General features: G+C 51.9%; 10 protein-coding genes across 10 annotated transcripts; 5 read left to right on the top strand and 5 right to left on the bottom strand.

Moving 5' to 3' along the window:
• Positions 1–114: 114 nt before the first annotated feature.
• Positions 115–2,058, bottom strand: BO94DRAFT_530848 (SWIB/MDM2 domain protein). The gene is made up of 5 exons (XM_025610767.1): positions 1,664–2,058; positions 1,439–1,575; positions 872–1,342; positions 769–822; positions 115–708 (listed from the first exon to the last, which is right to left on the bottom strand). Exons 1-5 carry the CDS (start codon positions 1,668–1,670, stop codon positions 523–525), a joined length of 855 nt encoding a protein of 284 aa, XP_025471710.1. The 5' UTR covers positions 1,671–2,058; the 3' UTR covers positions 115–522.
• A 314-nt stretch (positions 2,059–2,372) lies between these two features.
• EifCb (translation initiation factor eIF3 core subunit b) lies at positions 2,373–5,134 on the top strand. Its single transcript, XM_025610766.1, has 4 exons — positions 2,373–2,487; positions 2,583–2,775; positions 2,835–4,368; positions 4,419–5,134. Exons 1-4 carry the CDS (start codon positions 2,415–2,417, stop codon positions 4,845–4,847), a joined length of 2,229 nt encoding a protein of 742 aa, XP_025471709.1. The 5' UTR covers positions 2,373–2,414; the 3' UTR covers positions 4,848–5,134.
• Positions 5,135–5,199: 65 nt separating this feature from the next.
• BO94DRAFT_620452 (putative extracellular SCP domain protein Pry1) lies at positions 5,200–7,201 on the bottom strand (the record flags this gene model as incomplete). The annotated part of the gene is made up of 3 exons (XM_025616931.1): positions 6,719–7,201; positions 5,702–5,912; positions 5,200–5,625 (listed from the first exon to the last, which is right to left on the bottom strand). Exons 1-3 carry the CDS (start codon positions 7,081–7,083, stop codon positions 5,200–5,202), a joined length of 1,002 nt encoding a protein of 333 aa, XP_025471708.1. The 5' UTR covers positions 7,084–7,201.
• Positions 7,202–7,772: 571 nt separating this feature from the next.
• BO94DRAFT_483301 (exocyst complex component Sec10 family protein) lies at positions 7,773–10,985 on the bottom strand. The gene is made up of 3 exons (XM_025608916.1): positions 10,592–10,985; positions 8,231–10,508; positions 7,773–8,184 (listed from the first exon to the last, which is right to left on the bottom strand). Exons 1-3 carry the CDS (start codon positions 10,701–10,703, stop codon positions 7,914–7,916), a joined length of 2,661 nt encoding a protein of 886 aa, XP_025471707.1. The 5' UTR covers positions 10,704–10,985; the 3' UTR covers positions 7,773–7,913.
• Positions 10,986–11,584: 599 nt separating this feature from the next.
• BO94DRAFT_483297 (putative pachytene checkpoint component Pch2) lies at positions 11,585–13,586 on the top strand (the record flags this gene model as incomplete). The annotated part of the gene is made up of 8 exons (XM_025608915.1): positions 11,585–11,698; positions 11,746–11,821; positions 11,875–12,130; positions 12,191–12,246; positions 12,300–12,396; positions 12,445–12,796; positions 12,853–13,149; positions 13,248–13,586. 8 exons carry the CDS (start codon positions 11,585–11,587, stop codon positions 13,434–13,436), a joined length of 1,437 nt encoding a protein of 478 aa, XP_025471706.1. The 3' UTR covers positions 13,437–13,586.
• A 555-nt stretch (positions 13,587–14,141) lies between these two features.
• BO94DRAFT_530842 (ubiquinol--cytochrome-c reductase catalytic subunit CYT1) lies at positions 14,142–15,552 on the top strand. The gene is made up of 4 exons (XM_025610765.1): positions 14,142–14,217; positions 14,337–14,399; positions 14,478–14,875; positions 14,935–15,552. The coding sequence occupies exons 1-4, from the start codon at positions 14,198–14,200 to the stop codon at positions 15,198–15,200; spliced, it is 747 nt and encodes a 248-aa protein (XP_025471705.1). The 5' UTR covers positions 14,142–14,197; the 3' UTR covers positions 15,201–15,552.
• Positions 15,408–16,934, bottom strand: BO94DRAFT_214695 (uncharacterized protein). The gene has a single exon (XM_025606178.1). It carries the CDS (start codon positions 16,806–16,808, stop codon positions 15,615–15,617), a length of 1,194 nt encoding a protein of 397 aa, XP_025471704.1. The 5' UTR covers positions 16,809–16,934; the 3' UTR covers positions 15,408–15,614.
• A 726-nt stretch (positions 16,935–17,660) lies between these two features.
• BO94DRAFT_214830 (uncharacterized protein) lies at positions 17,661–22,219 on the top strand. Its single transcript, XM_025606179.1, has 6 exons — positions 17,661–18,296; positions 18,349–18,504; positions 18,551–18,636; positions 18,694–19,520; positions 19,575–21,895; positions 21,955–22,219. Exons 1-6 carry the CDS (start codon positions 17,922–17,924, stop codon positions 21,964–21,966), a joined length of 3,777 nt encoding a protein of 1,258 aa, XP_025471703.1. The 5' UTR covers positions 17,661–17,921; the 3' UTR covers positions 21,967–22,219.
• A 552-nt stretch (positions 22,220–22,771) lies between these two features.
• Positions 22,772–24,646, top strand: BO94DRAFT_214630 (3-deoxy-7-phosphoheptulonate synthase). The gene is made up of 4 exons (XM_025606177.1): positions 22,772–23,046; positions 23,113–23,167; positions 23,239–24,144; positions 24,199–24,646. Exons 1-4 carry the CDS (start codon positions 23,041–23,043, stop codon positions 24,360–24,362), a joined length of 1,131 nt encoding a protein of 376 aa, XP_025471702.1. The 5' UTR covers positions 22,772–23,040; the 3' UTR covers positions 24,363–24,646.
• Positions 24,647–24,799: 153 nt separating this feature from the next.
• On the bottom strand, positions 24,800–26,875 carry BO94DRAFT_456697 (F-box protein; the record flags this gene model as incomplete). The annotated part of the gene is made up of 1 exon (XM_025607711.1): positions 24,800–26,875. One exon carries the CDS (start codon positions 26,873–26,875, stop codon positions 24,800–24,802), a length of 2,076 nt encoding a protein of 691 aa, XP_025471701.1.
• Positions 26,876–27,107: the final 232 nt, after the last annotated feature.

Here is a 27,107-nt window from a genome sequence, read left to right as displayed (position 1 = left end):
GATATTAACTAGGACTCAATCTTCCTATGACTCATCATGGCTCACTCCGGCTCATATCCGCTACGGATAACAACTCTACGGCCGGCCATATGTGTTGCTTAGCAGTCCTTCTTCGGCTACACTGTACGGGTGACCCGCGATGACAAGAAATGCATCATGCAATGACGCGATGCACTGTATGGGTCCAACTCAATAATCAATACGACCTCTAGGTAGCAATATCCATCGCGCCTGTCCGCAAGGCAGCACCAACTCCCGCTGGAGAGAAAAGCAGGTCAACACAAGGAAAGATAGGGCAGTTATTTCGCCAAAGAGAGTAACAGTAAGTGCAGCAAGGACACCAATGTGGGGAACAAATAAAGAACTTTGGAATAAAAAGAAAGACAATAGCGCCTGGGTTCCAAATGCTGTGTAATGAGTAGTGATGTGCAAATGTAGAAATCGGAAAATCGTAAGGCAACGACTGGCTCGCTGCGACTGCCTTGTCCTGAAGGCAAAAAAATGGCTTCTAGATACCCAAAGTTATTCATCGGGACTGTACAAATTCTGGCTCAGAATCTTTGTCATCGTGAACATATGTATACGATCTTGCTTGAAGACAGCTCTCATCGCATCGTCACAGCGGATCTGACGCCGGTCGCTGGGGTCCTGGAGATCATGCTCGTGGATATATTGCCAGAGCCTCTTCACTGTCTGCGGCCGCGAGAGCTGTCGAGATGTCAGCAAGTTGATCAAATCGGGCCAGCGATAAGAGAGAAGATGACCTACCGTCACCTCGCCGTCCAGCAAAGCCGAAAGTGCCGGGGAAAGAGTCAGAGGTTTCTACACAACTGTCAGCGCCAGCCCCCACTACAAGAAGTAACTAGCCTACATGAAAACCGCCCGACCGATTCACCTTCTTCCCGGATTCCGAGCCCGATTCCAGGTCCGAATCATCCTCGGCCTTGACTTTCTTTGACGTCTTCGCTTTGGTGGGCTGTTTCTTCTTCACCGGCTGGGACCTGCGGGTACTAGCCCCGCGGGTCTGGCGAGCACGCATATTCTCCTCGGCCTGAAGCCTGGCAGCGAACTGGGCGTCCGCATCAATGTCATTGTCGGGTTTCTGTTTCTTGGCCGGGGGAGTCTTGTTTGAGGTGTCAGAGTGCTCTTCGCTGTCGGCCTGGCGTTTCTGGGACATGGAGGATTGGGCCGGAGACAACGGCTCTACAGGGGTCACCGAATCATGATCTTGCCCATGCCCATTGGTGGTGGAGGTAGTCGCGGTTGTCTCGGGTGTGGCTTCTTCGCCCCCTCTGTACGCGACAATGTCGAACCGCTCCGTGATGAGCTGCCTAATTGCGACCTGAACGAGGGAAACAAATGTCAGCATCCTATCCGGTGTCTATTGCGGTGGGTGAACGAGCAGTCTGCGACAAGAGCGAAGGGCCGGGACGCGGACCTTCTGCGGGGTAAGATCATAGCCGATCTCATCCTCGAGACCTTTGCGAATGCGCTTTATGGAAATTGTGGTTAGATCGCTTTTGGCCAGGATCGAATCAATGATCGGAATGTATCGATCGTGGGCATCTGGGGAGACTGTTGCAGAAAAAGAAACGACATGATGTCAGTTGAGAGCGACCTCGGCGTGGAGCACGACCCGGGAACATCAGAGTTCCGAACTTACGCGACATCTTGACCCAGTAGCTTGGCTTTTCGGCCCTTCTGCAGACAACGATGCGGGATGGGGGGGTTGAATGTTGTCAATTGCCAACCGAATCCAACCTCGAGGTCCGTGAGGCTATCAACAGCTGGGTTCAGCTCACGGCGGTCGTGCACTGGCGAGGATCGTCTAGATCTGGGCGTAGCGCTGGCGCTTAGGACCGGCGGGGCATGAGAGAGGGAGGGAATGTCGGCCGGGGAATGGGACGGGGAGGAGGGATTGAGCGAGAGTGAGATGAGATGAATGGGAAGTCAGTGAAGGCCGGCCCGCAACGACCAGCAGCTATCACCCGGAACAGCACAGGAAAGCAGGAGGATGCGTGGGATCGCGAGTGTTGTGGTGTCCAGCCCAGCCGATTGTACAGGTCGGTTACAGAGACATAATCAGCCGGGCGAGAAGCTGGGGGCGGGCGGCTGACCTAAGCGTCACGTGGTCCCAGAGCTGGGGTTGCGTTATCTTACGGTATGGTTACCCAGGGAGTACCGATAACCATCCTTCACAATGGGTCAGGTGATGTGATTGCAATCTGACTCAGCCCTGACTCAGCCAGTATCGCACACAGAAGGCGCTTGTGGTTTGGGATTTGCTCTTTTGCCCTAAAATCAGCCAAAACGGGGTCGACCAGCAGAAAATCCAGAACAGGATCTTTCATCTTCAGTATCAACCCTCTCCACCCACCCCCCCCCCCTTATCGCCGCTCGCTGCGACTGCAACCATGGCGCCCAGTTTCGACACCCTGTCTGAGCAGGACCTCCACGAAGAGGAGGAGGAGGAGATTGATTTCTCCGGTGAGTGCGCCTCGCGTTGTTTTCCATCTGCCCTTCGCCCATCGCCCATCGCCCGTACCCCTCGTCGCTGACTCCGCCTTGTTATCCCCATCTAGACCTCAAGGAACAATACGAAGTGAAGCTCGAGGAGGGTTTGGACACATTCGTCGTCATCGATGGACTCCCGATCGTCCCGGAGGAGAGCCGGCAAAAGCTCATCAAGTTTTTGTTGAGGAAGCTCAACACGGTCGGCCACACCGCGGAAGATGCCGTCTTCATGCCCATCAACGATAAGAACATGTCCGAAGGGTATGTATTGGGAAAACCGAGCGGGAAGGCTGTGGAAACATTAACACTCGGTTTTCCAGTTTCGCCTTCGTCGAATACGAGACCCCCGAACAGGCCATCGCCGCGGTCAAGCAGCTGCACGGTGTCCCCCTCGATAAGAAGCACACTCTCGCCGTCAACAAATTGATGGATATCGACCGCTACGGCCGTGAAGGACGCATCGACGAGGAATACAAGCCCCCCACCATCGAACCATTCAAGGAGAAGGAGCACCTCCGCTCATGGCTGGGCGACGCCAACGCCCGCGATCAGTTCGCCCTCTACCGCGGCGACAAGGTCGGTGTGTTCTGGAACAACAAGACCAACCCCCCCGAGAACGTTGTCGACCGCGCCCACTGGACGCAGCTTTTCGTCCAGTGGTCCCCCAAGGGTACCTACCTCGCGTCCGTCCACCCCCAGGGTGTTCAGCTGTGGGGTGGCTCCGGCTTCTCGAAGCAAAAGCAGTTTCCCCATCCTTTCGTCCAGCTGGTGGAGTTCTCGCCCGGTGAGAGCTACCTGACCACCTGGTCTGCTCGCCCCATCCAGGTCGAGGAGGGCCACCCGGTCTTGACCTACGAGGAGGACGGAAAGAACATCATCATTTGGGACATCGTCACGGGCAAGCCCCTCCGTTCGTTCGTCTCCAACGACCTGACTGCCGGTCCCGGTGCTGAGGGCGATGCCCAACCCAAGAAGAAGGTTCAGTGGCCTGCGTTCAAGTGGTCTGCTGACGAGAAGTACGTGGCGAGAATGCAGCAGCACCAGTCGATCTCGATCTACGAGCTTCCCCGGATGAACTTGCTGGGCAAGACTTCCGTCAAGATTGATGGTGTGATGGACTTCGAATGGTCGCCCGCCACCGTCGCCCGCGAAGGTGTGAAGCAGTACGAGCAGCTGCTTTGCTTCTGGACCCCCGAAATCGGCAGCAACCCGGCTCGTGTCGCCCTGATGAGCGTTCCCTCGAAGGAGATTGTCCGTACGCGTAACCTGTTCAATGTGTCGGACGTCAAGCTGCACTGGCAATCGCAAGGTACCTACGTCTGTGTGAAGGTGGATCGTCACTCCAAGTCCAAGAAGTCGATGGCCACCAACCTGGAGATTTTCCGGGTGCGCGAGAAGGGAGTCCCCGTGGAGGTGGTCGACAGTCTTAAGGACACGGTGATCAACTTTGCCTGGGAGCCCAACGGTGGACGTTTCGTCCTCATCACAAACGGCGAGGCTACCGGCGGCGCCGGTGTTCTCCCCAAGACCGCGGTGTCTTTCTTCGCGCCCGAGAAGAAGGGTGTTTCGGCGGGTAACTTCAAGCTGGTGCGCACCATCGAGAAGAAGACCAGCAACGCCATCTACTGGTCGCCCAAGGGACGTTTCGTCGTCGTTGCCACGGTGCACTCGCAAACGAACTTCGACATTGACTTCTGGGATATGGACTTTGAGGGTGAGAAGCCCGAGGGTGAGAAGGATCTGGCGGCCAACCTGCAATTAATGAAGACTGTGGAGCACTACGGTGTCACGGATATTGACTGGGATCCCACGGGTCGCTACGTTGTCAGCAGTGCTAGCGTGTGGACTCACTCGGTATGTTTATTCTATAGGTCTTTCTGGGCTACATATACTGACTGGTATAGATGGAAAACGGCTACAACATTCACACCTTCGCCGGTCAGACGCTCGCGGAGCAGCCCACGGACAAGTTCAAGCAGTTCATCTGGCGCCCTCGTCCCCCCACCCTTCTCAGCAAGGAGGAGCAGAAGCAGGTGCGCAAGAACCTCCGCGAGTACTCGAAGGAGTTCGACGAGGAGGACAAGTACGCGGTGGACATTGCCAACACGGCGGTGGTGGAGACGCGCAAGCGGGTGCTCAACGAGTGGACCGCCTGGCTGCGGCGGGAGAAGGAGCTCCTGGCGGAGGACCAGGAGGCTTACGGCGTGCCGGAGGACGTGGACTCGGCCAAGCTGGCCAAGGATGCCCCGGCCGTGTCGGAGGAGCAGGGCGAGACGGTGGTGGAGGAGCTGGTGGAAGAGATCATCGAGGAGAGCGAGGAGATCATTGGTTGATTGGGGGGGCCAGGTCGTATCTAATGTGTTCCAGTCCATCTATTTCCCTTTCCTTATCCTTCTTGCATCTTGTCTGTCGATATCCTCGCTTTTCTTATCTTCTCCGAAGCCGTCACACTTCTTCCTGCCTGTGAGCTTCCTGTGAGATCCAATTGGAGTGGTTTCCACGGGGGGACTGTGGAACATTCAAAAGTGAATAAATAGATCTGTGTTTGCATATTCTGCGTGATGTTGGTAGCAATGAGAGATGACAGACAATGACAGCACCAATCCCATTCAAATCAGCCCAATCCCAATTCCAACCACCACTCCAACCCATAACCACCACCACAACCAACACAACCAACCCCTCTCAATCCCCTCCACCCCCCATCCGCCCAACTACTCCCACTCCCCCTTCACTCCCACTCCCCGTCTCATCCGGCCCCTCATAACTCCTCCCCTCCTGCACATTAATCTTAAAAAACTCCTTATCCCCCAACCTCTTATCCCCGCCCATAATATTCCCCCTGGGCTCATACTCACACACCACAAACCACCCCTGCGGCTCACAAAATCCCCCGTCGACCCATTCCTCGTCCCATTCAACCCGCAATCCACCGCCGCGCACCCCACCTGTCGCGTCGCCCGCCACACAAAGCTGCGTGAAATGTCCCGTTTCCTCACTAAACCCCGTGGGTAACTTGAAATCGTACTTTTGGCGCTCGTCGCCCCAGGCGCATATCGAGAGGGGTGGTGTTGGGGTACCCGAAGGCGAGGTTTTCGCCGTAGGGCCGTTCTTTTACATACATATTAGTTTTGGGGTGTTGGGGGAGGTGGGGGTTTGGGTTGACGTACAGAATGCTGCCATTTACATTGCTCGGCCAGGATTGGGCGTATTCGGTGAGAGTGGTGTTCCAGGTGAGGTTTGTTGCGTTGTGGGCGAGACGGTAGGTGTTACTGATGTTTAGGATGGAGTTTTGGAAGAGGGTTGGGGAGGTGTAGGAGGGGTTTGGGTGGTGGTTGGGGTGGCGGTTACGGTTATGATTATTGTTGTATGCTGTTGTTGTTGTTGTTGTTGTTGGGCTGTGACGAGGGAGAGGGCGCTTAGGAGGGCGGTTATTATGATGAGTGAGATTTTGCGGTGGAGGGGGTGGAGGGGGTGGATGATGAAGTGCATGTTGGATCTGAGGTCATGGTAGGTTTCTTTGGATTTGGGTTAAGGATGGAGAGGTAGAATAAATATCAGACTGGGTGATTGTCAGGACAATGCGGTGGTGATGGTGGCGGTTCCATGATGAAACATTGCTTTGCTTCTTTGGTTCTTTATTTTTCTCTGATTAATATTTATTGTCTGATGTCAGGACGGAAGTATGCAATCAGTCCGGGCTGCATTTAAACTTTCTGGAGATGCGATCCGTTGATTCTATGGAAGTTGAACATTGTACTGGTATGCATGATGCAATTGGATGGGATTAGTAAGAACTTAATGGATGTAGAGTGTGTCAGCGAAACATAGTACTAGTGTTTATGACTTGATGTTGATGGAAAGTAAACATGACATACTAGTATATATCTTGCTTTATTGGCAGGGATGGTTCTATCTATAGAACATTGTCTTTAGAATCGGTCTGGTTGAATCAACTATATTTATCCAGTCACAGTAATACTATATTTTCAATAAAAGTAATTCTCAGCTCAAGATATTCTCATTAACCAATTCACATCTCATTGACAATGTATCAATATATCAAAAAAAAGCACAATAACCTCCCTCCCAGTAACTCCCAAAGCCCAAACCGAATCCCACCATAACCCATCCATAAAAACAATCATCCATCCATCAATAATCATCACCACCAACCCCAACCCCACCCTAACACCACTCCTACCAAACAACCAAATCCATCACCACCCCCAAAAACCCCAACATGGCAATCCCCAACGCCCCCTTCGAAACACCCCCCGAAAGCACCATCACCGCGCCCGCCCCCGACGCATCACTATGATTATACGCCTTGGCCTCGAGTCCCGCATCCTCCAAGCACGACACCACGGCCGACTGATTCCCCGTCGTCGTGCAGAACCCATAACAGGTATCGTATTCTGTGATGTTGGTGGTCGCGCCGCAGCAGACTTGCGCGGAAGCGGTCTTGTCGGAGTCTTTGCGGAAGGCTGCACACGAGGTCGTGCTCCATTTCGAACTCGGGGGTTTGGCTACCGTTTCTTTGCAGAGGGTTTTGTGGTGGTGGCCCATTCTGTTTTCTGTTTTTCTTTGTTGAGTTGGTTGGAGGATGGGTTTGAGTAATTGGAACGAGTACCCGAATAACAACAACAATAGGAAAGGGATGGTGTTAAGCACAATAGTATCAGAGATCTTTTCTAGTCTGTCTACTTTTCAACAAAGAACCCAACTTCCCAGCCCATATTTATATCCCACACGGGCTGGTTAACTTAACTAACCACCAACATTTGGCCCCCATCTCCCAGGAACCAATTTCCGGGCTCCAGGGCTTAGACAATAGTCATACAAGCAATAGAAAATCGGAAAGAGGCAACTAAAATGGAGCTACTTACTCCGTTAGAATGAATCGGTTCCTTTAATGTTACCAAACTAGACTGGAATGGGAAGGCGAGGTGTCGCAGGATGATAGTAGTACTGTGTAGTGCGCTGCGCCCAGAGGATTTGCGAAGCGTGCTCCACAGGGGATGGTTCGTTAGGGTAGGAAGGGCTGTAGATCGGTTTATCCGAGGAGACCGGTTCGAGGCTGAGGAGTGAGCCGTGGCGGTGAGGCTCGGGGGGGAAATTAGGGTGGGTTGGGGGAGTGACTAGTAGGTAGGTATATGGTGCACTGTCTGTGTGCGTGGGCAATGTGTGTGGGATTGTTTGGATGGGATTGCATAGCCTCAGGAGATTTAGGTCTAGAGTGATTAGGGGGATGAAGAGGCTGCCTCTGTTAATACATTCGGTCCTATTGTTCTCATCAGTCGTCTAATCTATCCATGACACCTGGCGGCAAATGGCAAAGCTCGGGGGGTATTCGTCGCTCTATATACACCGTATAATCGTAATCCGGGACATCATCTTCACATAACGTTGCACCCAATTCCATACATGGCACGCTCGACATCGCGTTTCACCTGGTACCAGTCCGCCCGTCGCTCGGCGAACTCGTACACCTCCTCCACTCGCCAGATCCCGTTGAACCGGTCCGCGTCTGCGATGATCGTGGCCAGCTCCTTGGCGTCTGACGGGTCGATCAGGTAGATCTGCGACAGCTCACGGAACGCCTTGAAGTAGAGGAGCAGATCATTGTTCTTGAATGTCTGGATGAATTTGAAGTAGTGGTTCATGTCACTAGTTGAGTTAGCCTCGTTCAAGCCCCTAGAGGCGGGATACCTACCTGATGAGCTTCAAGGACCCCTCAACGCTGATCCTTTGGCGCTTGAGATGCTTGCACAGAGCCGCAAACAGACGAAGCCCGACTTCCTGGTTGAAGACGTCCAGCATACTCTTATCTGTGCTCCCGACCAGCATCTGTGTATGCGACGACACCACATCAACCACAGCCGCTGCTGCCTCGGTGATGCTTACATCCATCGTCTTCCGGTACGGATCGGTGGACATGCTGGGGTTGAAGTCGGTCGCCAGCTGTCTCGTTGCAAGAATATAGTCCACTTCTTCCATCAGGACGTCGATCCCTTTGTTGAGCCCAGCAGCCACCCGCTCGTCGAGGCTCTGCTCGAACTTTTTCTTTTCCTTGACGGCTGGATCGAGGAAATCGTTCCGATCCGTCAGCTTGTTGCCGACTAGTTCCTGCTCGTAGAAAACATCGATCATCTGGAGAATGAGATCACCCACGTTCACCAGCTCCAAGAATGTGACCAGCGGTTCAACGCCGGATTGGTCGCGTTCCCCTTGTTCGCGAGGCCGATAGTTCGACAAGTGGTCGACAGCACTGTTGAACCCACCGATCAGGTGACGGATTCCCAGGATGCGCACAAGGGCCACAAAGATGGCCTCGCACTGCCGTTTTACAGCTGCCCCGTATTCACCTTTGATCCTCATAAATTGCGCGGCTCGCTCTAAGCTCGACTTGGCTGCATGCACCAGGCTTAGAGCGACTTCGATGCTGAAGAGAGATCGAATGCCTTCCATCTTGGATTTCATAAGTGCAGCCTTGGCTGCAAGTTCGTTGGTTGGAGCCTCCATTATAGGAGGAGTCGTGGGCGAAGCGATTGTCGAGAACCGATTGGGACTCTTCAAGGACGAGGCGTCACTGGGGGTTGGATCCGGTTTGGATTCGCTCGCTTTGTTTCCCGAAAAGCTAGGAAGAATATTAACAGGCGCCATGATCACCTTCTTAAACGAGGTCAAGAAGTCACGCTTGTCGGCCTGTCTATTGATATTCGACATTAAGAATGACTCCGTCGAGGCTGCCTGTTCCGACAGCTGTCTATCCCAGTCCCCCACTGCTGCCTCGGACAGTTTTCGGAAATGATCCAGTTCCTCTGCGAGATACAGGTCCATATGAGGCTCGTAAGCTTTAGCAACGACATGGTCCAGGAACTCGTCAAAGCTGTCGTCCAGATTCTGGATGGGCAACAATGTATCCGCTAGGTTAAGACACTGAGCAAAGGTTCCTGACACGGCGGTCAAGTAGGACTCGGTATTTGTGCGATGGAGCTCGTCAAATACGGCGGTCAGAAACGGATACAGGACATCCTGACCAACTTTCTCAATGAACGGTGTCGAAACTTTCAGAGACGAGGGGAAAGCACGATTGATAATCGAGACCTCCTCATTGTAAGCCACGCTTAAGCGGGTAAAAAAGGCTTGTGTATGTTCAAGTTTGACCCGCTGTGTCAGAGGGTCAATACAGTCCGACACTTTGCCGAGCTCTGATCGTCGCGTAACCAAATGGTTGTGATGAATGAAAAGCTCCACAGCCGAGTCTCCCCCGTTTAGAGTGTATAGCACATGGGCATATTTCCGCATCCGATCATCGATATCCTCGGTTTCGTACCCATGTCTGTATTCTTTGATCGCAGCCGTTTCGAACATCGACACCGCGGACTGCAACTGTTCAGCTCGTTCATACCAGCCCTCGGACCAATCGCATTCGGAAAAGTACTGCAGCTGCGACAGGATCTGCGCTTGGTGCTGTGGATCGGTATAGTTCTTGAAAAGCAGGTTGTCGGGCGAAGCTCCAGAGGTGACAATATCATCGTAGTACGGCGCCAGTGCTGCATGTACCTTTCCATATTCCTGGCGCGCTTCTCCGCGCACTGACTTCACCTGTTTTAACGCGCTCAAAACCGGGTCGCTTTCCGACCCATCTAGCACATCAGCGGCAGCGGCAGTAGATAATTTGATTTGGTCGAATCCATCAGAGATCGATTGCAAATCCGCCTCGGAACTTTGCGAAACGGCGCTTGCAGGCTCATTTGTTTGTTGCGTATCCACAGCCTCCTGGTGCTCGACACTTTTCATGTCGGCGACAGTGCCAAACGCCTCTTCCGCATGTTTTCTGGCTTCCACTTCGTCCCAGCAGCCCATCCGTTTTAGTTTCTGCACCCATCTTGTATCGTCGTATGCCATCTCGCGCATGAGTTTGGACGACCGGGCTACCCGTATGAGATCGACAGGGGAAAGGTGATCAAGGATCGAGGACATGATCTCTATTCCTTGTTAGATTATTGTGTGCTGCTGAGAGTGATCGCTTTCCTCCGCGCCCATCCTGTTCTGCCGTGGTCTGACGTACCTGCTGGGAGGGAGGCCCTGGAGATTTCCTCCATCGAGGCCATTTTGAGTGAGGCCAGAACATCCTTGCGCGGCTTCACGGCAGCGCCTGGCCCAGTCCTCGCTTTCTGCATCTTGTAGGGTCTGAGTCGGCATCGAGAGGGACGTCGTGCACCTCTGTCGAACGCTCCAGAGGCTCAGCGCGGACTAGCCAGTCAGGGTCCCAGCGTTCCCACCAACTAGTTCGCTCCGCGGGGCTGCCCCAATTAGTCGAACGGAAAAACCGAGAAATCGAGCGGCACCGGAGTCGTGGGCAAAAATGGCCGATCATGAAACATATGGCCGCATTGTGGAATCATAGCCCCTAATTCTGAGAAACGGGACCATCCACGGCTTCGAGCAATTGCATCGGTTGGTTGGCAGTTCGTCACTGTGGGCGGAAGACCCCAGAAAATCTACGGTTGGATCGGCCGGCTGACTTCCTTTCCGGTGGATGGCACCAACACCGGACGACTGCACCTCAACCAGAATCAGCGTTTCTTTCACTGGAATCGGGGATTCTGTCGGATTTTGTATAATTTAAAGCGGTTTGTTGAAGTTCAATTTCCGTATATATGGGTGGGTATTTAGTAGTATATTTTCATTGCCTTTCTCCCAGTCTGCGGTGACGTAAGACATATATTATCATGTCTCCGATTCGGTGAGTGCTTGTAGAATTCCATAGCAAAACACATTAAAAGACCACGTAGATTCAGGGATGTATATGTATCCCGAGGACTCGTGAGTTGTCTTTACACCAGGCGACTAGGCGATTTGAAGACTGTAACAGCAGGTAAAACAGCTGTTTGATGTCGGTATCAGTACCTTCCACATTACACCAGGCTCAATGATCAATCTACATCCACATCTCTTCACAGTGATGCCACTTCTCACATTGTCCACATAATCCACGACGTGCAATTCAATATATACTCTTTCAATCCCCTTCGTCACAATTTGTCTTGAGCAAGCAGTGATGAGCGTCGCCGGCTGCATTCCACGTCTGGTAGACGTTTCTCAACAGCCGATCCTACATGTCGAAGCCCGGGTTAAGAACAGCGGTGATGGCATTATCGTCCGCACTGATCTGGTAGGGTACTTCAAGTACTTGCTTTTCAGATCTTGACCAGATAGCAGATTAGAGATGAAGTTACACAATGGCTTATTGACAATTTTGTCGTATTGTCCCTTGGACAGACGATTTCTTCATTCGGTAAGACCCTCGAAGAGTAGAACTCCCTGCAAGCGTCCCTGACGGTTGTATAGGAGGCTTAAGCGAGCCACATGCCCAAGCCCTGGATTCTATACTTGTTGCCGAGTGTAGTGGAGGTAATCTGGATTCCGGAGCATATCGACTCCAGCAGGTTCAGTTGGATGTTCAAGCTTACCAACTCGGCACTCAATCCGAGCAGCAAAGCTCTCAAAATACCCAGACACTCGATGAACCAGAAACTGGGGATGATGTACCCAGGGCAAGAACACTCGCTTTACCGAGTAAAGATCTGGACGGACTATGGGAATCGTACGGCTATGCTGACCTATAAGACCTTTCGTAAGGTGAAGTAACTCATCAATCGCATAGACTGGAGTTCGACCAGCCAATTCAGTCGGCGCTTCTTTCCGCTATCAGTCGAATGGGTAAGATATTCAGCTTCAAAGGTCATCCCAGGACCTCCTGACGACGTGAACAGTCTCATTTTCTGCTCGAAGACTGAGTAGATGGACCATCAATTGGAATAGATTGATCCTCATATGGGGACCGCCAGGAACAGGAAAGACGAGTTTTTGGTGTGTGAATGTGCATTGTCTCATATTCCGGACTGCTAACGGATCTAGTCGCGGCCTCGCCCAAAAGCTTGCAATACGCCTTGGAAAGCATTATCCCCAGAGCAAGTTGTTCGAAATTAACGCGCATTCTCTAGGAAGCAAGTTTTTCGGTGAGAGCGGCAAGCTGGTGAACCGAATGTTCGAGAGCATAGAGCTTCTTCTTGAGGCGGAAGAGGATACATTCGTCTGCGTTTTTATGGACGAGATAGAGACATTGGCTGCTCGGAGAGACAGAGCTTTGAGTGGCAATGAGCCCTTCGATGCTATTCGGGCGGTCGATGCTTTACTTACAGGCCTGGATAAGCTGAAGGAGCACCCAAATGTTATTGTTGCCTGTACAAGCAACTTGGTCACAGCGCTGGTAAGTTCTATGGAGTAGTGATATGCAGCGATATTGACTGTCTGCACTCGGGATAGGACCAAGCTTTCCTCGATCGAGTGGATATTAAGCAATACATACCTAAGCTGTCTAGCAGACCGATCTACAAGATTTATAAAGATTGCCTAGAGGAATTGGGTCGACATGGCATCATCGAGGGTGTCTCCTTTGACGTGGTCCAAGTTGCTCCGAACGATCCCCAGACGGCTTTGCAGTATGTGGAGCAGCCCGCGGAACAGCTCATCTTACCGACATTCGATGAAATGCTGCTGCATTATAAGATGTTCCCGGAAGCCATACCCAAGCTGCTTGCTGATGCGGTTTTTGAGAGTATTGTTAGTGAAATTGGCCTTTTCTGTTCATGTTGATGCTGAGGTTGGGGTTGGATTGAAAAGGCTCAACCGATACTCTATAGTACTGACGAGAACATTAGGGGCTTAGCGGCCGCACCGTGCGACGACTACCCGCTCTGTCTCTGGTATTATATAGTAACCGTGCCCGATGTGATATCCGGACGGCTATTCAGGCGCTGCGGACAGGCATAGCGTCGGAATGTCAGACTATGGCGGAGGCGATGATGGCCGATGAGCACTCGGGAACAGCAGCGCCCAATGGCCAATGAGAGTGGGAGGATTGATTACTGGGTACTCGGCTCTGCGTGGAGGAACGGGGGTGAGGGATGGGGAGGGATCAGTAGTGGTCTCTGTGGGGATAATCCGAGAGGCATTGAAGACCGTTGAAGCTCCCTGCAAGCTCCTCCGTAGAGTAGTTGTTCTGGTTGCATGTTGTTGTCAGCATCATCATCAGGTGGCCCTCGAAAATTGTTGTTCCGAAAAGTCGCGGTTTTCACCGAAGGCAGTTAGGACCGGGGCGGCAGCCAATCAGAACGAGGGTTTAGGCAATTCCAAACCCAAGAGAAACTTGACCCGTTCGACCAACCTCGACTTCACCTCCAAAAGCACATTCTCCTGCGCGCTCAGCCTTGCCCCCTCCCCCTCCCCTCTCCCCTTCTGTGGCTATTGTGCCTTCCTGAATTTCCATTGTCCGGAGGGTCTTTCACATCGTCAGTATGCTGGCACGTACTGTTTTGCGCAGCGTGCCCTTCCGGGGTGTCGCACGTCAGTCCTTGAACAAGACCTCCACGGTACGCACTTCCCCGACATCGACGCCCATTGGACCCAATGGACGAGGACAATCGCTCCCCTATCGACCTGAAAAGCTTCTGAATCGGTTTTCCACTGACCAAATACCCAGCGTGCGTCTTCTTCCGCCGCCGGTGCCGAATCCGCCAGCTCCCCCTTCCACCTCACACTCACTGCGTCCGCCGCAACCGCCGTCGCCCTCGGATCCGCCGCGTATCTCTATGGCCAGGAAGCTTTTGCCATGACACCTGCTGAGGAGGGGTGAGTGCATTCTTTGTGATACTTTAGGGAAAGCCATTGTGTGGCTGCTCCGTTGCTCCGACCGAGGCATCCCGTTGTCGGCCTCGACTGTGGACCAAGACTGACGCATCGATTTCAAGATTGCACCCTACCGCATACCCTTGGGAGCACGCCAAGTGGAACAAGACCTTCGATCACCAGGCGTGAGTCTCCCAATTCCGGGCGAATACTACCCTCGCCGTCCTCGGCCCCGGCAATCTTACTCATCTTTTGCACTTCAGCCTCCGTCGTGGTTTCCAGGTCTACCGTGAAGTCTGTGCCAGCTGCCACTCCCTGACCCGTGTGCCCTGGCGCTCGTTCGTCGGTGTTATGCACACCGTCGATGAGATGAAGGCCATGGCTGAGGAGAACGAGTACGACACCGAGCCCAACGACCAGGGCGAGATCGAGAAGCGCCCCGGAAAGCTGTCCGACTACATCCCCGCCCCCTACAAGAACGAGGAGGCTGCCCGTGCTGCCAACGGTGGTGCTCTTCCCCCGGATCTCAGCTTGATCGTCAAGGGCCGTCACGGTGGCTGCAACTACATCTTCAGTCTTCTGACCGGTTACCCCGATGAGCCCCCGGCTGGTGCTGTTGTCGGAGAGGGCATGAACTTCAACCCCTACTTCCCCGGTACCGGTAGGCCACCACTTGTTCATGATGTCGATTTGCCCATGTTCGGATCTAACATCATCTAGGTATTGCCATGGGCCGTGTTCTTTTCGATGGCGTTGTCGAGTACGAGGACGGCACCCCCGCCACCACCTCCCAGATGGCCAAGGACGTTGTCGAGTTCCTCAACTGGGCTGCCGAGCCTGAGATGGATGACCGCAAGAAGATGGGTGTCAAGGCCATCGCCCTCCTCACCGGTCTCTTCGCCGTCAGCGTCTGGGTCAAGCGTTACAAGTGGGCCCCGATCAAGACGAGAAAGATTGTGTACAGCCCCCCCGTCTCCCGGCGCTGAATGTTGCAGCGGACTGTATGAATTGCACACCGTGGAGGAAGAATGCAGGCGACTAGTGAGCCTTGATATAATCCATAGTCCAACTCATGTTGGTCGCACGTCGCCATTTCCTTCAACCTGTCACTCTATTCGATGGTCTCTGCATGTTTCGTTAGATGTTACTCAGGACACTTGTATCTGTACCCTAGATATTTATTCTCCGTTGAAAATGTTGCTCCAATGTCACAATTTCCTTTGTCTGCTTCATATTTGAGCTTTGGTCTATAGAGCTGTCCGGCCTCATTGCGGGAAACTCCATAAATTTGCTACAAATTTGCTACAATACTCCAAATTTATGTACTGGCTTGATGCACTAAACCTCTGCCAATCTGTTGACCGGTGGGTCCAAGGTAGTTTAATTAGATCATGATATAATTAGCGTCTAGTGTTATCACCAATTGTCCTTTCACCATCACCAAAGAGTCCCCAGAATACATTGTCATATGACTGCCAGCATGTGAAGAAAACAGCATCTGCAAATTTCACCAACCATGTGGGACTGCGACCATCTGAGCCCGCAAATATTCTTTGGAGTAGTAGAACAAGGAATACCGGTGGTCCCCAGCACCCCACAAACACCATTTTGCCTATCTTTTGGCGCAATGTGGTTATACGGTATGGCTGGATCCCAGCAAGATAATTCCGATAGGTGATTGGAAAGTCATGTTCAGCCGCGCCCGTGGCGATTAGGTTGAGGTAACGAGCAGAAGGCTGGGCGTAGAATGGATTCGGGCGTACAAGGGGGCTGAAGCGCGAGATAAAGGTACGTTTTCTTGGTCCAGTGGTTCCCAGGAAATCCTCGGCGACGGCGGGAGATAGAAGCGTGTGGGCTTTGAAGGGCTTCGTGCCCGGATGCTCAGGGAGAGGGTCCGCTGGGTCGTACGACTTGGGGAACGAGTAGCAGTCGACAACCCTGTCTTCATATCCGCGTCCACCACCCTCTGTTGCTATTATGCGGGCGTAGTCTGCAAGAGTGACCTCGTAGACAACACCGATAAGGGGCATGTCGGGGTTGTAATCCGGGGTCTTCTGTTTGAGACGCGAGCTCTCCAATGCGGCCTTTTCATCCGATTTATTGTCTTCACTCCTGCCTAAACTCTCCTCGCTTGACGGCTTGCGCAATCGTGTTCCTGCAAAACAAGGTTCCATGTATGGTATTCCCGGGAGATCGAACGTAAGCCACAGGCCTGGGACGATGACGTTGATTTGGGAGAGCGGCTTGATGCCTCGTTTTCCCAGAAAGGTCTCCGAGCATAGGTTCGAGCCGTAGGCAAGGTATAGGACGGTCTTTCCGGGTGGTAGGTTTCCGTCTCCAATTTCCTCAATTTGATGAGCTGTAACCTTGTCGGCAAGGCCGGCATCTTTATCGAGGGACCGATCTGTCGTCGACACTCGCTGTCTCTCGGAGGTGGTCTCGGGCAGAGAATGGCTCGTTTCTTGCGGGGAGGGATGCGTGTTGCCGGTCAAAGGACTTAATTCCCCGAGTCGCTCATATGTCCCGATCATGCTCGAGCGACGTGCGCGAGAGACCCGGTGGCCTCCCTCCTCGTCATGATTCACTGCTGCCATCTTTCAGACAAGTTGGATCGGTCGACCAATGGCGCTTTTCTGAGGGTGCTCTGTTTATTAATCAGTCTGGACAATGGAAGGATGAGCAAGAGCATCTGTTCATAATATACTCCATGGCTAGGCCGACTACCAGCTTGTGCACGGCACCATGCCGGAAAGCCGTGACGAGAATTCCCGTTGCTTCTCCCTATCGTAAGCGGAACCGGAGGAGTCTCGGGACGGATACTCCAGCAGCCGGCTGATTAATTGCCATGGATTCACGTGGAATTTCTTCTCCGTACTGCTTTAGCATTTTGATGATGGTTAGGGAGCTTTTGAGAGTTCCCGGGGCACTTGTTGTTGATATATACAGTGGGCACATTAAGCTCGCTAGCGTGCTATCGCGCAATGCCCAGCTAATCAACTTGGGGTCCCCTGGCAGATGCGGAGCACATGGCATCCATGCTTATGCTGTGCTTCTCCGGCTTTCCCAACCGAAAACGTCTACCAACCTCATTTTGAAACAGCGAACCCGTTTCAATCTGTCTCTCGAGTACAAAGATATCTTCGAGATCTGTATTCGTCATTTTCCTCTATTGCCGCCACTGTAAAGTAATTGGCCCATTCTTGCGATTCTTGTTTGACTCGGCTCTCGTAAGGGAGGGGGTAAATTTGGAGTCTGCGAAACATGATAGTTCATTAGTAGCCATGACTGAGCGTTGGTCCTTTCGAAGGCGCAGTATTAAAGGAAAGCTTGTAACTGACTGTTTTTTATGGCCCGCAGTACACTGGGGTGAGAGAATGGAGTGCACTCATCGAAGATTGTCTGCTAGAAGCAGACCAAGTGTACATACCAAGCGGACATCTCTCCAGGAACTTCTTTTGGTATCTCATTAGTTAAAGGGCATGATGTATTTGAGGTAACACAAAGGGCATCGTCAATAAGCACATCATGCGTGTCTGTGTTGGCTAAAATTGGCAGGCCATGGAAGAGCTCGTTCTGGTCAAGTGCAAGCGCACCATCATGTGATAGACTCTTACGTCTCTTGCTCTCTCATCTCGAAACAAACAGCTCACGTCTGTCTTGATTCCAACATTTTTAATATTCAACAAGGTCTCATCACACAAGACATAATGGCCTCCCTATTCTCAAATATAGTTCAAGAAGAATCGCAATGGGCTTGCATCACAGAGTTAGCTTCGCAGCTAGCCTGTGTAAGAGCTAGCGACAGTGATTCTGGGAATGCAGCGCCGGTGTTAAAGCCTTATTACACTTGTCTTCTGCGTGATCCGCGGCTTTACACATTCTCGAGCCACCTTGTCGAAGCCCTGCTACATAACGAGTCTCGAATCGACGACTGCAATATACGTCAAATACTTTCAATCCTGAAAAGAGAGCCAAATAGGATAACACATGCACTCGACCATTCTGCCCTGCGCTGTCTGGCATACATACTACTCAATTCAGAAGTCGATACGGGGTTGGAAAATGGGCTTTATCTTCTACTGGTCTGAGTTCTTGTTCATTATACACCTCTCAAATGCCTAACGCTCCTACTAGGATGAGCCGCAATACATAAGGGACTCGGGCAGCATGATATACCAGGTAGCAAGTCCACAAAACGGCGATCAGTCGCGTGTGCTCCATGGCAAATTGATCTATAAGTTATATGGTCTATTTTCTACCGAGGAGCAAGTTATTCACGTACGGAAATTGGTAAGTAGAAGCAGCTTCTGCGTAAACCCGCACTCATGTCAACTAGGCTGGCAAGCTACTTGTGGAGATATTGTCAGAATCGAAAATCAACTATACCTTTCTCTTCGAATCGCAAGAAGTAGATATGTCTGGGTATTAAGCGTCTTATGCTGGAGAATGTTGCTTATACTGACGCTTAAAGTTTCTTAGGCTCTTATCCATCCTCCTCTATCATGCCGACACAACTTTGCAAGCTTTCGCAACTGTCATTTTCCATACGTTATATAACTCTGGTGTGAGCAGAGAGATCCTCTGGCCTCCAGACGGTAGCAAAGATAGAGGTGCTTTCTTCAAGCACTTAGTGGTGTATGAAGGCAGTCCGCTTCAGATTTTCCATACCTTTGTCAATGAGGTGGACCAATCGAATGGCACAAGAGGGCACCCAAAGAGGAGTCTCAGGAGGAATCTCAATCCCCGAAAGAGCTTTCTTGTTCGGTCACTTTACCTCAACGAAACACCCCTGCTGCAGGGCATGGTCCTCACTATAGCTGACGAATATGGCATATTTTTCATGAATCATGGAGCTGATTCATCCAGAGTGTGTCTTGAATTTGTCGACGTTCGCGCTCGAGATATTAGCCAGCCGGTGCGTACTGAGATGGATGATTCTAAGATATATCGTCTGAGTTGGGACCTTTCTCCGTCTAATCTGATCTTGAAAGATGGTAGACGGGAAGGTCTCAATGGCCAAGTGCTCAGCATCTTATCCAGCGAAGACCCAAATGAGTTGCTGAAGGTCATCGGGGTGTTTAAGAGGAGCAACCGTGGCTCTTCAAGAATAGGCCCCATCATTCGGAGGTCTTCGTCCCTTGTGATGGAGTTGGATTCAGGCGAAGAGGTCGCGAGGAAGTCTTTTGACATCTCACATGATAATTTCAATACGCAAGTGAGGTCCTGTAAGAGCCCCTTCTCGAAACAGAAGCCTGGCAATATGATGGATAATCACCCCGGTGATAATCCAGACAAATTTTCCATGAGTGAGAGTCCGCATCTGAACAAAGGTCTACCTCGGCCTAACAGCCCTCTGCAAGAGCAACAGCAATCACACGATGGAGGTAAACCGCTCATGCCGATACCAAATTTACCAGAGACTCGACTATTAAAAATCTCGCAAGTAGTAGGTCATCCTGTGGGTCGAACAGAGGAAACGGGAGGCAAAAAAGAGGCCGACGTAAGAGACGACACCAGTACCACCGTTGAGACTTATTCAGAAAACAAACTGCAGCGCAACCAATCAACGAAGAGACTGAGGGAACCCAATGGTAGATTTGCCCCAAAGAAGCAAATTGATAGACAAGCAAAACCAAACCCATTGTCTTCACATAACACGAAACTTCAGTTATCGAACACCCAAGAGTCTATGATCGTTTATGCGCGCCATTCTAAGCGAAAGGTGTATACAGCAACCTCGAAAGCTAAAGTTGACTGGGATGAAGGCCTCCGACCTAGTGATGATGAAGACAACTCGGGACGGAAAGATACAGAACTTACTTCAATTTCTTCCCCATTAGCTGGCGGCACATGTGTTTTTAGCAAGGGTCTGAATGCCTTAGGTAAGAAAAGGGTAGCCAAAAGAGGAAGGAAGTCAGCTACAAAGCGCCAAAACATACAGTCACGTCCTAGAGGGAAAGCAAGGAAACAACCCAAGAGAGGATCAGCACCGTCACCAACAGAAGAGATGAAGGCCAAAATCTCTAATCAAGAGCCGGGGCATAATCCATCGGCCGATGACATACAAAAAAAGCTAGACCCTGGCACTAGCCACAACTCCCTTGGAGACAATGACATGCAGGGAGAAGATGCATGTTTTGATAAAAGATGTGATGATGCCGAGGTCGATAGTATATCTGCTGATGCCTTTCAGAGAGGTGATTCTCTTATGTCACATTCCAGCAGGGACCACAACGAATCGCTTCTGTTACAAGCTACCCAGAGCGAACACGACAATACTAAAGAACGGCTCCAGGAAGCTATGAGCGAGATAAACTTGAACGCACATAGATTAGCTATTACCAAGCCTGTGCTTCTTGTACAAGGACTCCAGGGCAGGGGACGCGCTGTTGGAAACAGACTGACCGCAGCTTTTCAGCAAGGCAATTATTCAGGCCACTCCGGATCTGAAAAGACAAGATCGAAGCAATCCGAGAGTCAAGAAGAGCTGAAATATTCGGAAATTTTCATTTCGCCAGACCGTCTATATTCCCCAATTAAAGAAGGTGCCCACGAAAATTCGGGGGTTACAGAACCCACCATGAAAGATAACACCAGCCTTTATGGGCAGTCGCTTGTAATGACGCTGCATAGGTCCCTTACGAGCAAGCTTGACGATAATCTCAACACGGAATGTTCGACCCAAAGCCCCAGGAGCAGTACAGGGAGCTTGGAAACCGATGACGAGGAGTATGTGGAGGAAATCCAACCAGATAGATCCGCTACTTCAAGAACTCCGAGGAAGTGTCGGTCCGAAGAATCGTCCTCAAAGCCGTGCAGTGGAAGCTTTCGAGCTCAGCAGGATATTTCCGATTTCGACGATCTTGGGAGGGAATCTGAAGTCAAAGGAAGTTCACCTGTCAACTTTAAGAAGAGGAAGATAGCTTTACTCAGTCCGGATTATGTACGAACTGACGCAGACACCGGAGACCACCACCCAGGAAACCAAGCAGAGCCTACACCCAATGTGCGCAAAGATAACCTTTATCCTACAAAGCGTTTAAAACCGACCCCTAGATCAACCATCGTTGATCCTGATGGAAGCCCGCGCCTTCTGTCTCGGGGTAAATGGGGATATGTGGTCGATGAACATAAGTCGGGTGGAAGATCTCATAAAACGTCAGACGCAGAAGAGGAAAGGTTCCTTACTAATCCGCAAAGTGAGGAGGGCGATGGTGGAGATATTTGTGCAGAAAGTGAACACGATCAACCTGCATCATGCAGAAGAAACGCATTCCTGTCCGAAAAAGACGTGTCGATGTCGCCCCATGTCCCGAAGAAGTCGGAGCATTCCGAGGATGAGACCCGCATGAGAGGAATCAAAGCAAAGGGAGCATTTACCTTCCAGGACCGCCTAATGGCCTGCGCAGGTAAAGGCATATCCAAAGAGATCCAGCCCAGAAATGCCGCGCAAACAGTCCTTGACGCATGTTTTGCATCTGCGAGCGAGAACAAGCCCAATGAGACATGCAACCCGATACCTCGGGCGAGTCCCTCCCGAGAACAACTACCTACCCTGTCAAGTCCGAAGTTCATGAATTTGAGCGCTTCCGCCGACAGCACCGCCCAGCTGACAAGCTGGCAGACGTCCCTGCAGGCGCTCCACCAGAGAGCACAAGGCATGCTTGTGGCGACCAGTGAGGTAGGCCAGATCCTCTGGGAAATGAAGGTGTTTTACTGAATTGGTTACAAGAATATTAGTCGCGAGATTGAGAGCGAGAAAGAGACGATTAACGAGGTCTTGGAGACGTATCGGCAAGATTGTCACCGGGTGTTGGATCGACTTTTTGAAGCCCAAGAAGAACGGATCAGACTATGCCAGCAACAGATGAACTCTATCCGCACCCACCATACTGAGGTATGCCAGGAATTAGTGCACCGCTTAGAAAGAAACGAGCAGCAGCTCCAGGACCGGATGCATTCGCGGGATGACAAGTTGAGGGAATGAAACGAGGCATTTCCTAATCCCAGATGTCCGGCTTCATGGAGGTTCCGGTCCGGTCTCGGATCCGGAAAGCGTGTGCTCCAGATGTCATGGCTCGAATAATAGCTCTGTACTTACTTTTTGCAAGCAAGGACTAGTGGTATCTGCAACTCGTATCTGCAAGACCCAAGGGTCTCGATCCAGATCAGATGCGAGATTTGAGTATAATCTTAAGTATTTAGTCTCGAAGTCCGAACCCGCACGCCAGCGTGACCAGATATTTCGAGACTTTATACTAGGTTCCGCGCCTTATCCTGGGTCGTAAGCGTATCTCAACCATCTTAGCCTCTCCTAGGGCTGACGGCTTACGGAGCAGCTTACGGTGCTTACGGAGTACGGAGTATCCCATGCCCAAAGCGAGCAGGATGGAGGCACCGCGGTGACTGGGAAACAAGCCAATGGCAGGCGATACCGCGGGCGAGGCGCTTTTGAGCCGGTTGCTATTCGTGGGTTCACCGAAATCACGTGCGGATGGCCCAATGGGAATGACTCGACGCGCCCCGATCGACGGAGCTGCTGCTCGCTGCAAGGGCCCCCCAGCAAGAAAAATTAAGACCATCCGACCCTCGACGCGGATTTCATACTACTACACTCTGCACCTGCAACTGCACGATATATATTTCATTGCCTTGACCTGACCGGATCGGAAATCTCAAGCTCAGACAGAATCCACTTCTTCCCCTCCCCCTTCCTGCTTCCTGGTGCAGGCTGATCATCTTCCCCCCCGTCGGGCATACTATCTACCTATCTCGCTATCACCTCTCCTCTGCCCCTCCATTTTCCTTCCTACCCCGCCGTCCACCATGTCGGTAAGTCACTCTGTTTCTGCTTGTACACCGACTCAATTGCATTTCTCATTCGCATTTTCTTTCTAGTTCTTCATTGAAAACCCCAATGTCGGGGACAGATGCTCCCTGGAAGACTCGAGAAGTAAGTGCGCCCGTGACTCATCACATTGGGATGATGCCCCGTTAACATTTGGTCTTCGTGCTGGTGTACAGTTCGCGGATACAACCCTCTCACACCCCCCAACCTCCTTCAACATGAAATCGCCTTGACGGATAAGTCCCGGCAAACGGTCCTTGAAGGCCGTGATGAGGCCATTGCCATCGTCCAGGGCACAGATACCGACCGTCACCGTCTGCTGGTTGTCATCGGACCCTGCTCCATCCACGACCCCGAAATGGCCCTCGAATACTGCGATCGCCTCATGAAGATGAAGGAGAAGTACCAGGACGAGCTTCTGATTGTCATGCGCTCCTACCTCGAGAAGCCCCGCACCACTGTTGGCTGGAAGGGTCTCATCAACGACCCCGATATCGACAACAGCTTCAAGATCAACAAGGGTCTGCGCACTTCCCGCCAGCTCTTCGTTGACTTGACCAACAAGGGCATGCCCATTGCCAGCGAGATGCTCGACACCATCACCCCCCAGTTCCTTGCTGACTGTCTCTCCGTCGGCGCGGTTGGCGCTCGCACCACCGAGTCTCAGGTCCACCGGGAGCTGGCTTCGGGTCTGTCTTTCCCTGTCGGTTTCAAGAACGGCACGGACGGCTCCCTGGACGTGGCTGTAGATGCCATTGGCTCCGTCAAGCACCCCCACCACTTCCTTTCCGTCACCAAGCCCGGTGTCGCTGCTATCGTCGGCACCGTGGGCAACCCAGATTGCTTCGTCATCCTTCGCGGTGGCAAGAAGGGACCCAACTTCGATGCCCAGAGCATCGCAGAGGCCAAGGCCAAGCTGACCGCTAAGGGCATGCCTGCCCGTCTCATGGTCGACTGCAGCCACGGCAACTCGCAGAAGGACCACAAGAACCAGCCCAAGGTGGCCGCTGTTCTCGCTGAGCAGATCGCCGCTGGAGAGACTGGCATCATGGGTGTCATGATTGAGAGCAACATCAACGAGGGTATGTCTATCGTCGATCTTCAACCCATGCATATTCACTAACACTCGTCTACAGGCGCTCAGAAGGTCCCGGCCGAGGGCAAGGCCGGTCTCAAGTACGGTGTCAGTATCACCGATGCCTGCATCCACTGGGAGGATACCGAGCTTGTGCTGGAGAACCTTGCACAGGCTGTGCGCACCCGGCGGGAGAAGCTGGCTGTCAACGGTAACTCCCAGTGAGTCGCAGCTGGGATTGTCTTTCCGTTATTGTTATGAGGTGTCAACACACTATGTCAGCCATACCACTTCTCGACGCATGGGTTAAAGGACTGGGTTTTCTAGCGGTTGTTTCTTTGGATAAAAGTGATATTTACTTTGACTGCAATATACGTTTTAGAAGTTTATACGCTGAATCGTGATTGTTAATGGATAGCGTCAATCTGAATGTCATGATGCAGATATCAACGTCTTGGACCTGCTAAAAGAATAATATTCAAGCACTAATATTACGATCTTATGATCTGATATATATGGAAACGAAATCGAGTAATATACCAAAACAAGAACAAGTATAATCAATATTTATCCAAGCGACGCTACAATGAATCTGCAACGCATAAAGGATACTAAAAATAACCTGATGCGCCACGCTCTGTACCAAAAAAGCATGCCCCAGCTTACATCACACTGACATCTTCCACCCATGGTCCCTCCCGAGCACTCAATTCCGGGATGTTGAGATCAACAATGCATGCAGCGAAAGAAGCACGCCGTTTTGCTGCCGCGGTCATGAGTTGAGAAAGACCTGGCTGTTCTTCCTCTTTTAGCATAGAAAAAGGAAGCCAATGGGCGCCCGTATGTTGGCTGCCAAAGTCCTCTTGGTCATAATGCTTCCGCTTGCGCGAGGGCTGCGGTGCAGCTTCAAGATCGCTCCTATCAATGAATTGTACAGGGGCGACATCACCATCAGATCCAACGGAGACAAATTTGCAAGGAATCTCTGCAGCTGGCTGGGCAGTCGAGGTGAAGGTATCCACGTCAATGACGTTCGTTTTACCTGATGCATCAAACGCCCAGATGCGGGCACCACCATTGGACGACTGGAGAGCCAGCTCTACCACGTCATTAACTCGTCCAATTTCCTTGCCGTAGATCTGAAACGGCCACATTATGGCCGTGGGCCGATAACTGACGCTGAGAAGGAACTCCCAGTCGCCATTCTGGTTCTGAACTAGACTGTCTCGGCGCTTTCGCGACCTTTGATTGTCAAGGAACCAGTCCCTAGCCAGGTCGCTGTCGCCCATGACTCCGTCACCCTGTCTCTCACGCTCCTTTCGGATGACGTTGAAGACATCCAATGGCACGGAATATAGGACAAGTCTGTCCTGATAGGCAGCGACTACACGCAAGCCCCAGTTTAGGTCCGACCCCGCCGCAAAGACGGTCGGAACCATACCCTCCTTGATACCGTCAGACACGCTGTTGCTGGGTGGAGGAACGCAAACGAATACCTTTGTGAGGCTTGTTGGCCCGCCGATGGGAGCGTCGGACCCGATGCAGAGATGGCCTGTGCGGGGCTCAACGTAGAGGACATGCAGACCATCGTTGACGGGAATAGCACGATAGTTATGACAATGCGTTGCCCTCACCAAGCTGGAGTCTCCATTATGCTGTGGATCCCACCGAGTAAGAGATTGGACGTCAGCCAGGAGGTGGAACGGGCATTTTAGTCGCTCGCCACCATGGGGCACACTGCGACAACTGCACCCAGGCAGACCTGGACCGGCCAATGAGGATATGATGCGAAGTTCCCTTGGCAAACTAGGTCGACCGGGGAAGAAATGAAGAATCTCGGATGGTTGCGACATAGGGAACTGTTTACGGCAGTCTTGATTAGTCTGCCCGTCAATCCAACGCAGCTCGAACCCGGTCCCCGACCCGAAAGCTAAGCAGCGACGACCAGGACAAATTGACACACTCCGGGGTGGGTCATGCGCGGAGCATACATTGTAGATGAAATGTCGAGAGGCCAGCTCCATGGTATACTTCGCACGGGCGACAGAAGGTTCACCTTTAGCCGGAACAAGGTCGCATACCATGCCTAGACGATTATGCAGCAATGCAGCGACAGCCAACTTTGAAGTGCTAGTGTCAATTGTGGTTGCCAGAACTTCGGCAGGACAGGTAATTCTTGCCACAAGAGCGACGTCTGCATCGTCCCTGGTACTGGAACCAGCCGTCCTGGTGAGTAGACGGTAAACAAAAATCGTACGACTCGATGTCAGCAGCAAGTATGTTCCACAATTGCTGACGTGAAATTGTTTAGTTGCATCGAAACTTGCAGGCTCGATTTCTGCGATGACAGGTTGAGATAGGCGTCGAAACTCCGCAGCACGCTCCCTGTGAGATAGTTGAGAGAAGTCGACAACGGCGGTTGTAAGGAACCCCAGTCTTTCCACATTGACTTTCCGCCCAGACAAGAGGCACTCTGTGGCAAAGCGTTTGCTCATCTTCCACACCAAGCTTTCTTCCTCGCCCACTACAGGGCTTGAGCTTTGATAGTCCCGTAACCAGGAGTCCCACCAACCCGCTCGTTTGAGCATTCTTTGCAGCAAATCCTGGTCTAGGCTAACACGCATCCACTGGGAGCACGTCCTCCTCGCGTTGTCGAAATCTCGTGGTGCTAGCCTGTGAAATATCTGTAGCAATATCTCCGCCGGTAAAGTATTAGCCGCTGGGCGTCGAAGCGGCATAACTTTGTCGATTGCTCGGCACCATGGCTTGCACGTCAAGCGTAGAGCAGACTGAGAGTCGCCTGAGATGTAATGGAGTAGTCTACCCACTACAGCTGGTGGGACTCCGCGACTGCTCTGCCAGCCCATATCACAACCAGTGCTCATCATATTGGGACCAGTTTCGGAATAAGATGAAAATGAGGGCATTGTGAAGTGCCCTCAATCGTAGTGAAAGAGTGAAGCAGGTACA

This window comes from Aspergillus sclerotioniger (assembly GCF_003184525.1).
Source record: "Aspergillus sclerotioniger CBS 115572 chromosome Unknown BO94scaffold_3, whole genome shotgun sequence".
Classification (NCBI taxonomy): Eukaryota; Fungi; Ascomycota; class Eurotiomycetes; order Eurotiales; family Aspergillaceae; genus Aspergillus; species Aspergillus sclerotioniger.
This window is presented reverse-complemented; position numbering and strand designations above follow the sequence as displayed.